Source organism: Belonocnema kinseyi, chromosome 4 (genome assembly GCF_010883055.1).
Source record: "Belonocnema kinseyi isolate 2016_QV_RU_SX_M_011 chromosome 4, B_treatae_v1, whole genome shotgun sequence".
NCBI classification, from domain to species: domain Eukaryota; kingdom Metazoa; phylum Arthropoda; class Insecta; order Hymenoptera; family Cynipidae; genus Belonocnema; species Belonocnema kinseyi.
The window spans coordinates 50,718,753-50,737,061 of NC_046660.1; the positions used below are offsets into that span (position 1 = coordinate 50,718,753).

At 22.9% G+C, this 18,309-nt stretch overlaps 1 protein-coding gene across 3 annotated transcripts in view; it reads left to right on the forward strand.

Annotated features, from left to right (window-relative positions):
• The first annotated feature begins 296 nt into the window (after positions 1 to 296).
• LOC117171946 overlaps positions 297 to 18,309 on the forward strand; it is a 38,657-nt gene continuing 20,644 nt past the window's right edge. For 2 of the 3 annotated variants that reach the window (XM_033359625.1, XM_033359622.1), the window contains exons 1-3: positions 297 to 408; positions 3,720 to 4,342; positions 15,882 to 16,053. In XM_033359625.1, coding sequence (XP_033215516.1) covers positions 3,720 to 4,342; positions 15,882 to 16,053 — 795 coding nt within the window. In that variant the 5' untranslated portion in view covers positions 297 to 408. Of the gene's footprint in view, positions 409 to 572; positions 660 to 3,719; positions 4,343 to 15,881; positions 16,054 to 18,309 lie in introns of those variants that run through there. The other variant, XM_033359624.1, reaches the window with a different exon arrangement.

Below are 18,309 nucleotides of genomic sequence, written 5' to 3' on the forward strand. Positions count from 1 at the left end.
ATAGCAAAGAGGATAGAAATATTGCCCCTGCGGATGGGCTTTTTTAGGACTCTGCGGCATTGCAGGTTGCAGATATTGCACTTTAGTCAGTTATTCTTAATTTAATAATTCAGATTTAAAACAATACATTAATAATATATTTCTATGGAAATTCTTAAGCAATGGAAATCAAAATAAAAATGTATCACAGATTCTGTATGTATTAAAATATTTAAAATATGAATTGAAGAAATCTGTCTTATCAACGCAGCAGTTAAAGCGATAGTTTCAGTAAGTTGGCGCTGACGTAAGTATCACGTTTTCTGTTTATGTTTAGTCTAAAAATTAACGTATTGTTTGGAAACTACTTTAAGCAGATAATGTGTTAAAATACATGTTTTGAAAACATTGTTCAGGATTCTTAGAAAGGTAAGAAAATCAGCCAGTAATGACTGATAATAAAATTGAAATAACTCAAAATCCTGATCCCTATTATTTATTTTTGTATACATATTCTGTTGTTTACAACTATAATTATCTAATACCAACCTCTCCTTTTCCATATTTGTGTAAATGTTGTTGATTTTATCTTCTTTTCTCTGCTAATTTATAGTGTTTATAACAGTTCTTAGAGTTAATATTATACATAACCTCACTTTCAGAGTAGTGTTATAAGCGTTGTAAGTTATAAGAAATGTAGATTGTAATACATTTTATTATATTGAATTCAAAGTTTAACACTTCGGTTCTAAAGAAATATTTGTTAAGTTTATTATAAAGTGCAAAATACTGGAATAAATAGGGTGTCTGCTTACCTGGAAAATCTGAAATTGCAAGGGAATTTTTACGAGAACTGATTTACATTTTTTACATTCTAATATATAATATATTTACTATTAAATTAATCTTCTTAATAGAAAATACATCATTTTGCATGAAAATAAATAGATTGAAATGATTTTTTTCTTTCTTTACTGAAAAACATCTTCTATTAAATTAAACTATTTCTTCATTTAAAATGAAAATTTATCACTTCGGTAGCTGATTGCACTTTTTTTGAAAATTTATGTTTATTTGGCTGAATATTTATCATTTTTAGTTAAAAACGTATGTATTTTGTAGAAAATTTGTGCTTTTTGGTAAAAAATTCCTCTTTAAAAATTATATTCAATTATTATTATTTATTATGCAATTAAATAATTTTTAAGTGCAATTGAAAATTTTTAATTTTAATAATTCTTCAAAAAACTAAATAAATTTATATTTTTATAATCATTTTAATCATTCTTTTTCCCATTCATAATATAAACCAATAATTAAAATAAATATAAATTAAATAACAATGCTTTTTCGTTCATAAAAGTATATATTACTGGATTTTACTATTCGGTTGAGAATTGTTTTTTTTTTCTTGTTTGGAAATTAAGTTTATCAACTGAAAATTTATATTTTTTAGTCAAAAATTCATGTATTTTTGTTAAAATTCGTTCTTTGAGGTTGAAAAATTTGTTTTTATTTGTTCGAAAATGAATTTTTTAAATTGAAAATTCAAATATTCCATTTTTTGTTGAAAACTTATCGTTTTCAATAAAAATGTATGTATTTGATTGAAAATTCGTCTTTTTTTTGATAGAAAATTAATCATCTTGATTGAAAATTCCTTTTTAAAAATTTAATCGAATTATTACTATTTATTCTGCATTCAAATAATTTTTAAATATAATTTAAATGTTTAAAATTGTAAATATTCTTTAAAAAATAAAGAATTTAACTATTTTTATAAAAATTCGTTTTTTATGTTATATTTTTGGTATAAAATTAAACTATTCTCGTAAAATATTCATAATCTTGGTTGAAAATTCCTCCCTTTGGTTGAAAATTAAACTATTTTGTTGAATTTTTTTTAATTAAGTTTGTTTTTCACTGAAAATTTCAGTATTCCATTTTGATAGAAAATTTATATTGTTTACTAGAAAATTAAACCATTTCAGTAGAAGACATATAATTTTTTGTGAAAAATCATCACTTTGGTTAAAAATTGAACGATTTTATTTTTTAAAAAATGTATGATTGAAAATCAGTTTTTTAGCTGGAATTTCAATTTTTCCATTTCTTATTGGAAAATTATCCTTTTTTTTTTAGTTGAAAATTCAACTATTTGGTTGAAAATTAATCTTTTTGGTTGAAAATTCAGTTATGAATTAAATCCTTACAATTATTTATTATTCAATACAGTTACTTTTATAAATGAACAAAATTTTCATTAAAAAATCATCTCTTTGGTTAACAATTAATTTTGTTAACTAATAATATCTAATAATTTACCTGTCCCATTTCAAAAATTCATGTTTTTTTGTCGAAAATTCGTCTTTTTTGGTCGAAAATTAATCTTCTTGGTAGAAAATTTATATTATTGGTTCAAAATTAAACTATTTTGTGCAATATTTATTATTATTTTTTTCAGATTACTTTCTTTTTAAACTGAAAGTTTCCTATTCCATTTTTGGTTGGAAATTTATAATTTTAGTCCAAAGTTAATCACTTTGATAATTGAACTATATTGTTGAATTTTTTTCGGTTTGCGATTCATGTTTTTTCAACTGAAAGTTTAACTATTCCATTTTTGGTTGAAAATTAATATTTTTGGTATAAAAGTAAACTATTCTAATAGAAGATTCATAATTTTATTTGAAAATTGATCACTTTGGTTGAAAATTCAACTGTTTTGTTGAATATTTGTTTTCTGTGTTCGAAATTAATTTTTTTTATCTGAAAATTTAACTATTTAATTTCGGTAGGAAATTTATATTTTTTGCTTGAAAACTCATGTATTTTATTGTAAATTCGTCTTTTTTCGATCAAAAATTAATATTGTAAGTTAAAAATTTATATTTTTAGTTTAAAATTCAACTATGTCAGTATAAGATTCATAATTTTAGTCGAAAATATATCACTTTGGTTGATTGGTATTTATTGGTTGAAAATTTAACAATTTTTTTTAACGAAAAGTTTTTTGTTGAAAATTAATGTTTTTGAACTGAAAGTTTAACTATTCCGTCCTTGGTTCAAAATGTTTCTTTTGTTTTAGTTGAAAATTCAACCATGTGTTTTCAAATTCGTATTTTTTTAGCGAAAATTGAACTAGTTTCTTGAAAATTTGTTGTTTTGCTTGGAAATGACTTTTTTTCTCAATATTTGCAATATTTTGTTTGAAAATTCATCTTTTTAGTTTAAAGTTCAAATACGCAAGTTGAAAATTCAACTATTTCAGTTGAAAATTAAATTATTTTCTTGAATTTAGTTTTGAATTCAATTCAATATTTTACCCACATCACATTTAAATTCATGCACTTTGAGACCAATTCAATAAACGATTAGTTTTATTTATTTAATTTATGGAATGTTAATAATATATTTAAGAATATTTTGTAATATAATTTTTCTAACCTTTTCAGGTTAACCATATTAATTAAATACTTAGAATTGTTGGTCCTTTAATAAAGTTACTTTCATAAATGAAAATAAAATTTATTTACAATAAATTTGTAAAATTTTATCCATATTTTGTACAATAAGGAATTATATTTAGCAAAACCTTGAGATAGCTCGAAAAAATATGGAATTGTCGAGAATTTTTTTCAGAATTTGAATACACCCTGATAAATGTAAAAAAAGATTTTAAAAAATAATAAAATCTCAGCAAACTTTGAGGTATAAAATTTAATCAAATTTAATTTCAGATGAGTTTTTACGGTAATCCTTTGAAACACGGAAAAGGTGTAAATAAACCGTTTCGATCTCCTCTCATAAAAACTGATCCAAATCAAGATCGAGGCGATGGATCTCCGAATTCCAGAAGACTGAATACACCCTCCAAAGTAAATCAAATCTCAAGAGTAAAATCATTAGGATTTAAATCTCCCATGCGGGCTCATGGATTTATTTCGCCGCTAAAACCTTTAGAAATTATGTCGCCTTCGAAAGAATTAGAAGTTAAGGCCGTTTCGAAATCTCTAATTGGATTGGGTTCGCCTTTGAAAAGATTGGAACACAAGTCACTAGGAACGAAAATTTCGCTCAGACCTATAGAAAATACACCTCCAAAGACATCCAGAATTGTATCTTCGAAATCTTCAGAAAAAGGTGTTAAAAAGTCACTGTCTCTAGAAAATGAGTTGTCTTCAAAAGAAAAAGATAGAGATACTCATGAAAAAGTTGAAAACTCGTCTCCGAAATTTTTTTCAAACGAAAAGAGTCTTAAGTCGAAATTAAGATCGCCAGCGAAGGATTTGGATTCAGAAATTAAAGAAGAGAAATCGCCTATCAAAAATATCGATTTGAATACACCGCCTCCTTCTCCTATGTAAGAAAATTTTATATTTTATTTAATTTTAATAATAATTTTAAGAAGGGTGGTCGCAGGTCTGGTAAAATCTGTAAATTAAGGGAAAAGTTAGGGATTTTGAAGAAAAAATTCTAAACTTCAGGAAATTTCTGTAAATTTATTTCAGTAACTTTTTTCCACAAATAACTTTTTAGTCTAAGTCACTATAGGAACTTTTTTAAACGATAAGATCACTTTAGTCACTTTTTATTCAAAAAATTAATCAATGGGCTAATGAGTATTGAATTCAAGTCTATAATTATTCCTGATTTAAAGGAATTTCAAAGGATTTGAAAGATTTTCCGGTGTTTTTAAAAAATCGAAGATTTCGAAATATTTTGAAGGTTTACAAATATTTTATGGTATTAGAAGAGAATCCAAGACATTTTTTCTAAATTTTCATTATTTTAAGGGATTCTAAAGTATTTTAAAGATTTAGGGATATTAAAAAAAAGCCAAGAAATTGTAAAGAGCTTTAAAATGTTTAAAAGAATTTGAAATATTTTGGGGCATTTTTAAAGAATCCAAAGAATTTTTTATAGATCTTATTCAGTTTAAGGAATTCCAAAGCATTTTAAAGATTTTAAAGCATTTAGAATATTCCGAGAAATTGTCAAGAGCTTTAGAAAGTTTTAAGAGATTTGATATTTTTTAATGGATTTTAAAAAATTCCGAGAATTTTTTAATACATAATAATACTTTAAAGAGGATTTAAAATACTTTTTTACAATTCCAGGAATTCCAAGAGCCTTAGAAAGTTTTAAGGGCTTTCAAAATATTTCAAAGGTTTTGAATATTTTAAGGTATTTTAAAATAATCCAAAAATTTTCAAGATTTTACGGTTTTTTTTAAATTTCAGTGAATTTTCAAGAGCTCTACAATTTTTAAATATCTGGAAATATTTTAAGGTATTTTAAAAGAATGCAAGGGATTTTTTGGAGATTTTAGTGTTTTTAAGGAATTCACAACATGTATGGTATTTGAAGAGATTTCAAAGAATTTTTTGCAAATTTCAATCATTTTAAGGGATTCCAAAGTATTGGGAATATTTTGTAGATTTTAATAATAAAAGTATTTATTTCAATATAATATTAAATTGGTATAATAATAATAATTATTTGAAATATTGTAGGGTATTTTTAAAGATTCCAAGAGATTTTTAATAGATTTCAATAATTTAAAGAGATTTTAGAGGATTTTTTGATATTTTAAAAGAATTTGTAAGATTTTAGGGTATTTAACCAAATTTAATAAACTTTCAAGAGCTTTAAAAAGCTTAAAAGGATTCGAAATGTTTTAGGGCATTTTTAAAGAATCTAAAGAGTTTTTGTAGATTTTTATCATGTTAAGGAATTTTAAAGCATTTTAAATATTCCGGAAAATTGTCAAAAGCTTTTGAAAGTTTTAAGGGATTTGACATATTTTAAGGTATTTTAAAAGATTCCGAGAAATTTCAAATACATCTCAATACTTTAAAGAGATTTCAGATTATTTTTTTAAATCCCAGGAATTTCAAGAGCCTTAGTAAATTTTAAGGGATTTTAAAATATTTCAAAGATTTTGAATATTTTAGGGTATTTTAAAAGAATCCAAGGATTTTTAATAGATTTCAATTATTTAAAGAGATTTTGGAGGAATTTTTTATTTTAGGATATTTTAAAAGAATTTTAAAGATTTTAGGTTATTTAAAAAATTTTAAAAAATTTCAGGATCTTGATAAAGCTTAAAATGATTTGAAAAATTTTTGGTTTTGATAAGATTCCAAAAAAAATTTAATACATTTCAATAATATAAAGAGATTTTAAAGTATTTTTTATAATCCCAGGAATTTCAAGAGTGAAAAAGTTTTAAGGCATTTCAAAATATTTTTAAGATTTTGAAATATTGTATGGTATTTGAAGAGATTCCATAGAATTTTTCGCGAATTTAAAACATTTTAAGGGATTCCAAAGTGTTTGGAATATTTTGGGGTATTTTAATAGAATCCAAGAATTTTAAAGATTTCAGGATATTTAAAAAAAATTAGAAAAATTGTAGTGTATTTTAAAAGATTTCAAGAAATTTTTAATAGATTTCCATAACTTCAAGAGGTTTTGAGAGAATTTGAAAGATTTTAGAGTATTTTTATGAAATCCCAGGAATTTTCAAGAACCTTAAAGTGTTTCAAGAGTTCTCAAAATATCTCAAATGATTTATTTTTATATAATACTGAATTGATATAATAATGATTTGAAATATTTTCGGATATTTTTAATGATTCCAAAGAATCTTTAATAGATTTCAATAATTTAAAAAGATTTAAGGTATTTCGAAATATTTTAAAGGATTTCAAACATTCTATGGTGTTTAAAGAGAATCGAAGGATTTTTTTTGTAGATTTTAATCATTTTAAGAGATTCCAAAGTATTTTAAAGATTTAGGGACATTTAAAAAAAAAACAAGAAATTTTCGTGAGCTTTAAAATGTTAAAAGGATTTGAAATATTTTAGGGTATTTTTAAAGCATCTCAGAAATTTTTTGTATATTTGAATGATTTCAAAGGATTTGAAAATTTTTAGAGAAATTAAAATCAAAAATCCCAGGAATTTGTAAGATCCTTAAAAAGTTTCAAGGCTGTTCAAAGTATCTGAAAGGATTTATTTTAATATAATATTGAATTGATATAACAATAATGATTTGAAATATTTTAGGGTATTTTTAAAGATTCCAAACATTTTTAAATATATTTAAATAATTTAAAGAGGTTTTAGAAGATTCTTTTATTTTAGGATATTTTAAAAATATATAGGGTATTTTTAAAAATCCAATGAATTTTAAAGAGCTTTAAAAATTTGAAATATTTTAGGGTATTTTGAAAGGATCCGAAGAATTTTTGATAGACTTTAAGGAAGTTTTAAGGGATTTGAAATATTTGAAGGTATTTTAACAGATTCCGAGAAATTTTACATAAATTTCAATACTTTAAAGAGATTTTAAAGGATTTTTTTAATCCTAGGAATTTCAAAGGCCTTGAAATATTTTAAGGGATTTCAAAATATTTCAAAGATTTTGAAATACTTTATGGTATTTGAAGAGATTCCAAAGAATTTTTTGCAAATTTCAATCAATTTTAGGGATTCCAAAGTATTTTAAGGATTTAGGGAGATTAAAAAAAATACAAGGAATTTTCAAGAGCTTTAAAAAGTTTAAAAGAATTTGAAAGATTTTAGAGTGTTTAAAAAATACCCCAGGAATTTTCAAGATCCTTAAAAAGTTTCAAGGGTTTTCAAAGTTTCTTAAAGGATTTGTTTTAATATAATGGTGAATTCATATAATAATAAATATTTTTTATATTTTAGGGTATTTTTAAAGATTCCAAGAAATTTTAAATACATTTCAATACTTTTAAGAGATTTTAGAGTTTTTTTTAAATCTCAGGAGTTTCAAGAGTCTTAAAAATTTTTAAGGGATTTCAAAATATTTCCAAGATTTTGAATATTTTAAGGTATTTTAAAAGAATTCAAGATTTTAGAGTATTTAAAAAATGCAATGAAGTTTCAAGAACTTTAAAAAGTTTTAAATGATTTCAAATACTTTAGGGTATATTAGAAGATTCCGAAAAAAATGTCAAAACACCTCAATAATCTAACGAGATTTCAGAGGATTTGAAAGGTTTTAGGGTATTTAAAAAAGGGCATTTTCGAGATTCTTAAAAAGTTTCAAGGGATTTTAAAATATTTTTAAGGAATTTGCTTTAAAATAATATTGAATTGATATCATAATAATTATTTGAAATATTTTAGGGTATTTTGAGAAATTCTAAGAAATTTATAATAGATTTCAATAATATAAAAAAATGCAGAAGATTTTAAAAAATTCAAGAAGTTTGAAGATTGTTGGCTATTTGAAAAAATGCAATGAATTTTCAAGGGATTTAAAAAGTTTTAAAGGATTTGAAATATTTTAGGGTATTTTAAAATAATCCAAGAATTTTCAAGAGATTTATAATTTTTTTAATGATTTTAAATATTTTAGGGTATTTTAAAAGGAACCACGCAATTTTTTGTAGATTTTAGTCATTTTAAGGAATTCGACAGCATTTTGAAGATTTGAAAGTATTTGAAATATTTCAAGAGATTTTCATGAGCTTTAGAAAGTCTTAAAGGTTTCAAAAAATTGTAGGGTATTTTAAAAGATTCCGAAAAAAATGTTATTACATTTCAATAATATAAAGAGATTTCAGAGTTTTTTTTTAAATCCCAAGAATTTCAAGAGCCTTAAAAAGTTTTAAGGAATTTCAAAATATTTCAAAGGTTTTGAAATATTGTATGGTATTTGAAGAGATTCCAAATAATTTTGTGCAAATTTCAATCATTTTAAGCGATTCCAAAGTATTTAAAAGATTTATGGAGATTAAAAAAAATCCAAGGAATTTTCAAGATCTTTAAATAGTTTGAAAGGATTTGAAATAATTTAGGGTATTTTTTATAAATCTAAGGAATTTCGTGTAGATTTTAATCATTTTAAGCAATTCTGAACCATTTTAAATATTCCGAGAAATTTTCAAGAGCTTTAGAAATTTGTAAAGGATTTGAAATATTTTTGGGGAATTTTAAAAGATTCCGAGAAATTTTTGATAGATTTTCAAGTCTTAAGAATTTTCACGGGATTTCAAAATATTTCGAAGGTTTGGAATATTCCGGGGTATTTTAAAAGAATCCAAGAATTTTAAACATTTCAGAGTATTTAAAAAATACAAGACATTTTCAGGGACTTTAAAATGTTTAAAAGGATTGGAAATATTTGAGGATATTCTAAAAGAATCCAAGGAACTTTTTGTAGATTTTAATTTTTTAAGGAATTCCACAGCATTTTAAAGACTTGAAAGTATTTGAAATATTCCACGAGATTTTCAAGATCTTTAGAAAGTTTTAAAGGATTTCAAATATTGAGGGGTACTTTTAAAAATTCCGAAAAAACTTTCAATAGATTTAAATAATTTAAAGAGATTTCCGAGAATTTGAAAGAATTTGAGTTTTTTTTTCAAATCCCAGGACTTTCAAGAGCCTTAAAAAGTTTTAAGGCATTTCAAAATATTTCAAAGGTTTTGAAATTTTGTATGGTATAATAATAATTATTTGAAATATTTTAGAGTATTTTTAAAGATTCCAAGAAATTTTTTATAGATTTCAATAATTTAAAGAGATTTTAGAGGATTTTTTTATTTTAGGATATTTTGAAAATAATGTGAAAGATTTTAGGGTATTTAAAAAATTTTAATAAACTTTCAAGAGCTTTAAAAAGATTAAAAGGATTTAAAATATTTTAGGGTATTTTTAAAGAATTTAAGGAATTTTTTTGTAAATTTTAATCATTTTAAGGCATTTTAAAACATTTTCAATATTTTAAAGTATTTTAAATGTTCCGAAAAATTGTCAAGAGCTTTAGAAAGTATTAAGGGATTTGACATATTTTGAGGGATTTTAAAATATTTCGAAGGTTTTGAATATTTTAGGTTATTTCATAAGAATTTTAAAGATTTTAGGGTTTTTAAACAAATTCAATTAATTGTCAAGAGCTTCAAAAATTTGTGAATGATTTGGAATACTTTAGGGTATTTTAAAAGAGCCCAAGAAGTTTTTTTTATAGATTTTAATCATTTTGAGGAATTTCACAGCATTTTAAAGACCTGAAAGTATTTGAAATATTCCGGGTAATTGTCAAGACCTTTAGAAAGTTTTAAAGGTTTTGAAAAATGTTAGGGTTTTTAAAAGATTCTTAAAGAGAATTTAGACTATTTTTTACTTTAGGATATTTTAAAACGAATTTTAAAGATTTTAGGGTATTTAAACAAATTTAATGAACTTTCAAGAGATTTAAAAAGATTAAAAGGATTTAAAATATTTTAGAGTATTTTTAAAGAATGTAAGGAATTTTGTGCAAATTTCAATTATTTTAAGGGATTCCAAAGTGTTTTAAAGATTTAGGGAGATTAAAAAAACTCCAAGGAATTTTCAAGGGCTTTAAAAAGTGTAAAAGAATTGGAAATATTTTAGGGTACTTTAAAAGAATCCAAGGAACTTTTTGATGGTTTAATCATTTTAAGGAATTCCACAGTATTTTAAAGACTTGAAAGTATTTGAAATATTCCGAGAGATTATCAAGAGCTTCAGAAAGTTTTAAGGGCTTTGACATATTTTAAGGTATTTTAAAAGATTCCGAGAAATTTTAAATACATTTCAATACTTTAAAGAGATTTCAGAGTATTTTTTTAAATCCCAAGAATTTCAAGAGCCTTAAAAAATTTTAAGGGATTTTAAAATATTTCAAAGGTTTTGAATATTTTAGGGTACTTTAAAAGAATCTCTAAGATTTTAGGGTTTTTAAACAAATTCAATGAATTTTCAATAGCTTCAAAAATTTGTAAATGATTTGGAATATTTTAGGGTATTTTAAAAGAATCCAAGGAATTTTTAATAGATTTCAATAATTTAAGGAGATTTTAGAGGATTTTTTTATTTTAGAATATTTTTAAAGAATTTTAAAGATTTCAAGGTATTTAAAAAATTTAAAGAAATTTCAAGAGCTTGAAAAAGCTTAAAAGGTTTTGAAATAATTTAGGGTATTTTTAAAGAATCTAAAGGATTTGTTGTAAATTTTAATTGTTTTAAGGAATTTTAAAGCATTTTAAATATTTGAAGGCGTTTTGAATATTCCGAGAAATTTTCAAGAGCTTCAGAAAGTTTTAAAGGATTTGAAATATTTTAGGAAATTTTAAAAGATTCCGAAAAAACTTTTAATAGATGTCAATAATTTAAAGAAATTTTAGAAGATTTGAAAGAATTTAGAGTATTTTCTTGAAAATCCCAGGACTTTCAAGAGCGTTCAAAAGTTTTAGGTCATTTCAAAATATTTCAAAGGTTTTGAAATATTTTATGGTATTTGAAGAGAATCCAAGGAATTTTTGTAGATTTTAATTATTTTAAGGGATTCCAAAGTATTTTTAAGATTTTAGGGTATTTCAAAAAAAAATCAAGGCATTTTTAATAGCTTCAAAAAGTTTAAAAGGATTTCAAATATTTTAGGGTATTTTAAAAGAATTCAGCGAATTTTTGGTAGATTTTAATCATTTTAAAGGATTTGAAATATTGTAGGGTATTTTAAAATATTTGAAGCATTTTTTCATAGATTTCATTTACTTAAAGAGATTTAAAAGGTCCAAGTGTTTTCAAAATATCTTAAAAGATTTGTTTCAATATAATATTGAATTGAGATAATAATTATTTCAAATGTTTTAGGGTATTTTTAAAGATTCCATTGAATTTTTAATAGATTCCAATAATTTAAAGGGATTTTAAAGGATTAAAAATATCAAAGGAATTTATAAGAGCCTTAAAAACTTTTAACGGATTTAAAAACATTTCCAAGATTTAGAATATTTTAGGGTATTTTAAATGAATCCAAGAAATTTCATTGTAAATTGCATTTACGAGTATTTAAAGGAATTTCTCAACACTTCCAAGATTTGGAAGCATTTCAAATATTCCGAGAAATTTTCAAAAGTTTTAGAAAGTTTTAAAGGATTTGAAATATTGAAGGGTATTTTTTTTTTAATCCCAGGAATTTCAAGAGCTTTAAAAAGTTTTAAGGGATTTGAAATATGTTAAGGTATTTTTCAAAAATCTCGAAAAATTTAAAGAGCCTTAAAATGTGTCGCGGGTTTTCAAAAGATTTGTTTTAATATAATTTGGAATTAATATAGTAATAATGATTTTAAATATTTTAGGGTATTTTAAAAGATGTCAAGCTATTTCTAATAGATTTCAATAATTTAAAGAGATTTAAGAGGATTTTGAACATTTTAAGGCATTCGAAAGACTCCAAGAAATTTTTAATAGATTTCAATAATTTAAAGGAATTTTTAAGAGCCTTCAAAAGTTTCAACGGATTTCAAATTAATCCAAAGATTTTGAATATTTTAGGGTATTTTAAAAGATGTCAAGCTATTTCTAATAGGATTCAATAATTTAAAGAGATTTCAGAGGATTTTAAATATTTTAGGGCGTTTGAAAGACTCCAAGACATTTTTAATAGATTTCAAGAATTTAAAGGAATTTTTAAGAGCCTTGAAAAGTTTTAACGGATTTCAAATTAATCCAAAGATTTTGAATATTTTAGGGTATTTTAAAACATTTCAAGCTATTTCTAATAGGATTCAATAATTTAAAGAGATTTCAGAGGATTTTAAATATTTTAGGGTGTTCGTCAAAAAATTTAAGGAATTTTCAATGGCCTTGACAGAGAGGCTTTAAAAAGTTTTAAGGGATTTTGAATTATTTCAAAGGCTTCAAAATATTTTATGGTACTTGAAGGGAATTAAAGGAATTTTTATATTTTTTAATTATTTTAAAGGATTCCAAAGTATTTAAAAAATTTAGCGATATTAGAAAAAATACAAGAAATTTTTAATATTTATAATATTTCAAAGGTTTTGGAATATTTTAGGGTATTTTCACAGAGTTGCAAGGGTTTTTAAAATATCTCAAAGGATTTGCTTAAATGTAATATTGAATTATTATAAAAATAATTGTTTGACATATTTTAAGGTATTATAAAAGAATACAAGGATTTTGTTGTTGTTGAAATTTCAATCATTTTTACGAATTCCAAAGCATTTTAAATATTTCGATAAATTTGCAAAAGCTTTAAAATATTTTAGGGTATTTTAAAAGATTCCGAGAAACTTTTAATATATTTCAATAAATTAAAGGAATTTAAAGGATTTAAAAGATCAAAGGAATTTTTAAGAGCCATAAAAAGTTTCAACGGATTCCAAAATATTACAAAAGTTTGGAATATTTTAGGGTATTTTAAAAGAATCTAAGGAATTTTTTGTAGATTTTAGTCATTTTTAAGAATTCCAAAGCATTTTAAATATTCCGATAAATCTGCAAAAGCTTCAGAAAGTCTTAAAGGATTTGAAATATTTAAGGGTATTTTAAAATATTCTAACCATTTTTAATAGATTTTAATCATTACAATTAATAATTAATAATAATTGTTTTAGGGTATTTTAAAAGAATCCAAGAATTTTGAAGATTTTAGGATATTAAAAACAATGCAATCAATTTTTAAGAGCTCTTTAAAAAGATTCAAGGGTTTTGAAATATTTTAGGGTATTTTTAAAGAATCCAAGGAATTTTTGGTAGATTTTAATCATTTTAAAGGATTCCAAAGCTTTAAAAACTTTCAAATGATTTTAAATACTCTAGGGTATTTTAAACAATTCTGAGAAATTTTTAATATATTTTAATAATTTAAAGAGATTTTACAGGATTTAAAAGATTTCAGGGTATCTTAAAAAGTCCAAGAAATTTTCAAGATCCCTTAAAAAGTCCAAGAAATTTTCAAGATCCCTTAAAAGTTTCAAGGGATTGAAAAATACTTTAAAGGATTTGAAATATGTCAGAGTATTTTAAAAGACTCAAAAAAGTTTGTAGATTTTAATTATTTAAAAGTATTCTAAAGTGTCTGAAAGACTTTTCTGTACTTTTAAAACTTTTATGGAAATTTCCAGAACTTTCAAAAGTTTTATGGGATTTTAAAATATTTTAAGGGATTTCAGAAAATTGCAATTTTTTAGCTTATTTTCAAATATTCTAAGATTTTTAATCGATTTCAATAATTAAAACGGATTTTTCAAATATTTTGAAGGAATTTAGGTAATTTAAAGAAATCCAAGAAATTTTATAGAGATTTCCGAGGGAATTCGAATTTTCGAAACTTCACATTTTCAAGGGAATTCAAAAGATTCTAATTTTTTTCAATATTGTATGGTATTTTATAAGATTTCCGAGGTATTTTATATAAATTTTCCAGGATATCGGTGAATATTTCAAGGTGCTTTTAACATATTTGAAATATTTTGGGATATTTCAAAAGATTCTAAAGAGTTTTTAATATATTTTAATATATTATAAAGAATTTAAAATCATTTTCGCTATTTTTAAATTTTCCAAGGAATTTTGAAAAGCTTAAAAAATATCAAAGGTTTTTAAAAGATTTAAATTGTTTTATGGTATTTATAATGGATTTCAATCATTTAAATTGTTTCTAAGAATTTAAAAAATATGGATTTTTTTTAGTTCCAAAGGAATTTTGCAGAGCTTTACAAAATTTTAGGGTATTACAAAATACTTTTATTGATTTGAAACATTTCAAGGTATTTTAAAGAATATTTAAAGATATTTTTAAAACTTCCAAGGAATTTTAAAGAGAAATAACAATTTTCAAAGGATTTAAAAGATACCAAGCAATGTATAAATTAATTAAAATGATATAAAATATCTTGGGATATTTTAAAATATTCAAAGTTATTTTCAAAAGATTTTTTTAATTTCAACGGATTTCCACGGATTTTAATGATTTTAATGTATTTTAAAAGCTCTTAATGGAATTTGATAAAGTTTCTGTGATTTTATAAAATATCATATTTCATCAAATTTCAGGGATTTTTAAAGTATTTTAATAGATTTTAAAGAATTTATTCATATAAAATGAAGAATTTCGAAGTTTTTTAAAAACTAAAAGAGATTTTTAAATATTTTTTTCAATTAATTTGAATTTATTAAGAATTTTCCCTCTATTCTTATTAATTTATCCTATTTTTTTCAATATGATTTTTTAAGTTTTTTCCATTCCATTTGAATTTTTGTAAATTCTACCTGATTTCTTTTTTATTTATTATAATGTGATTTTTTTTAATTCTTTGGAATTCTCTTTAACATTTTTTTAACTTGAATTTTTCAAACTTCATTCAATTTTACTCAATTTAATGGAGTTTAAAATGTTAAAATAAAATTCTAATTCGTACTGAAATATTTTAAACTCTCCTTGAATTCTTGGACATTTTATAAATTAATTTTTTCCCCATTAATTTTTTCTAATTCGATTTCAAACTTACTGACACTAATGAATTTTTCCATAATTTAAAATTGTAGTCAATCCACTCGAATTGTTGTGAATTCACTTGAATATTTATGGATTTCATCGAATTCTTCTCATTTTTCTTAAATTCCTCTATCTTACTGAAATTAATGGCATTTCAAAAATGTTTTCCATTTCATTTAAATTATTTAAAATTAAATTTGAATAATTATTTTGAATTTTTATAAATTTATCCTGGATTGTTTTAAATTTTCCGGGAACTTATATATTTTGCGTTGAATTCTGTTCAATTAAAAAAAAAATTAAAATAAAATTAGTAAAATTATTAATGCACATTCGTCACTTTTTAGGGTAAAAATTAGTCACTTTTGTACACTTTTTTGGTTTAAATAGGTAACTTTTACCAAGTAAATTAGACCGTGTCATTCCTGAGAATAATAAATTAAAAGTTTATAAATAACAATTTTTTTTTCATTGATTGTCGAAAAATCGGTAAAAAGTCAGAGAATTTTCTTAAAATGATGTTTTGCGGCTACCCTCTTTAAAGAAATATTTAAAAAATTAAAATATAACTAATCCACTATTTTATTAGGATTCTTGAAGTAATAAAAAGTCCAGAGTATCAACCAGTAGTCAAGTTGCGAAAATTAAGTTCTGATCTGCAGAAAATAAGCAAACAGGATCTGGCAATACTGATTAACAGGATAAACGAGAAACAGCGAAAAATGGCGGAATTGAGAGCCATAATACCGCATAACAGAAAGGTATAAACCTTTTTTTAAATATAATAATTTGAACTGATTGAAAGCTTCTTTAAACGAAATTGAGAAGTCTCTATTTCTATACAAAAACTAATTTTTTTATTTGAAGGGTTGTATGACTTAATGAATTATTTTATTAAAATTAAGACGAAATTAAAAAAAAATGTAAATTAGATATTTTGAGAATGTTTTTTGCCTATCTCCGGAAAATTAAAGAAGGGCCTTTATGTCGTGCAACCTTTCATTTAATGCATATTACAAACCTCCCAGCGAGTTGAAAAATTTTTAATCATTCAAAATTGAATAATTTTTAAGCACAGGGCTCGGATCGTGCGACTTTTTCGATAAAAAAAAATATGTCTAATCGACTTTTTATCGGTTAAAATTTCAAGAATGGGAAATTTAAAATAAAATTTCCTTTTTAGAATTTATATTGATAGAGCTTGAAATTGAAATTTTTTTTAATTTCTGGAAAGCGCATTCAAAATTTTTATTTTTCCAAATTGCAAGCCTTAACATGTGGACATTTTGAAGACGAAAAACTTTAAAATTGATTGATTTCTAATTCAAAAATAGTCTTCACATTTTTTTCCCTGTTCCCCTTGCTAGAAAAATTGTTCACTTTTTTCCCCTGTTTTCAAAAAACTTCTTTTTCTCATTTTTTTCGCTTTAATTCGAACGGAATTAATAGAACCCAATAAGAAAATAAAAAAAAAACTCATCTAGTTTGTTGGAAATTTGATAATTCAGTTGAAAATTCAATTATTTTTGTTCCATTCATCTTTTTTTATGAAAAATTTGACTGTTTTGTTGAAAATTCATGTTTTTGGACAGAAAATTCATCCGTATGGATTGTAAATCTATCTGTTTTGGAGGAAAAGTGTTCTTTTTTTGTTAAAAATTAATGTTTTTAATTATTGAAAATTTAAATATCTTCTAAATAAATCGGCTCTTTATCTAAAAACAAATTTTTCTTTTAATTTCCACTATTTAGTTGAAAATTCACATTTCTTTGTTGAAAATGACCTTTTTTCTTGAAAATTCTACTTTTAAAGTTGATGCATCAACTGCTTTTTGTTATTCGTCTTTTTAGCTTCAAAATTCAAGAAATTGGTTGAAATTCAATCTTTTTTGTTTAAAAATTGGGCTGAATTCTTCACCAAAATTAATGAAATTTCTACCAAGAAATTGGTTGATATTTTATTATTTTTGGTTAAAAATCTTTGAAGATGGAACAGTCATATTTTTCGGTAAAATATTAACATTTTTATTGAAATTTCAACTACAATCTAAACAGAAATCGGCTTCTTACCTAAAAATAAATTTTGTTTTTAACTTCAACTATTTGGTTGCGAATTCACTTTTCTTGGTGGAAAATGATCTTTTTTGTTAAAAATTCAAGTTTTAAGGTTGATACTTCAACTGCTTTTTTATTTGTCTTTTTGGCTTAAAAATTCAACAAATTGATTGAAAAATAATCTTTTTTGTTAAAAAATGTAATTATTGGATTAAAAATTTCATTATTTTGTTGAAGATTCATTTTTTGGTCGAAAATTTAACAGTTTTGTTGAGCAAGCAAGCGTCTTTTTTGAAAGAAAATGTATCTTTTTGGATTTAAAATTTGTCTTTTATAGTACAAAAGTCATATTTTTATGTTCGAAATTTAACTTCATTCTAAAGAAATTATATTTTTTGTATCAAATTGAGCCATTTTTGGTTAAAAAATGTTACTGTTTTTTCTTTTTTTTTTGAAATTCATCTTTTTAGATAGAAAATTCATCCTTGTGGATTGAGAATATATATTTTAAGGTGGAAAAGTATTCTTTTTTAAGTAAAAATTAACATTTTGTATTGAAATTTCAACTGCATTCTACAAAAATCGGCTTTTTACATCAAAATAAATTTTGTTTTTAATTTCAAATATTTGGTTGAGAATTCACCTTTCTTTGTAGAAAATGATATTTTTTGGGTTGAAAATTCAACAAATTAGTTGAAATCTAATCTTTTTTGTTAAAAAATTTGAGTAAATTTTTGAATGAAATTTCAACCAAAAATTTGTTTAAAATTTCATTTTTTTGTTAAAAATTCGATTATATTTAATTGGAAATTTAACTGTTTTGTTGAACTTGCACCTTTTTGGAGAAAAAATTCATCTCTTTTTATTGAAAATTCCTCTTTTATGGCAAAAAAGTCATATTTTAATGGTTGAAATTTAACTTTTTATTTAAATTTAACTTTCTTCTAAAAAAATTATACTTT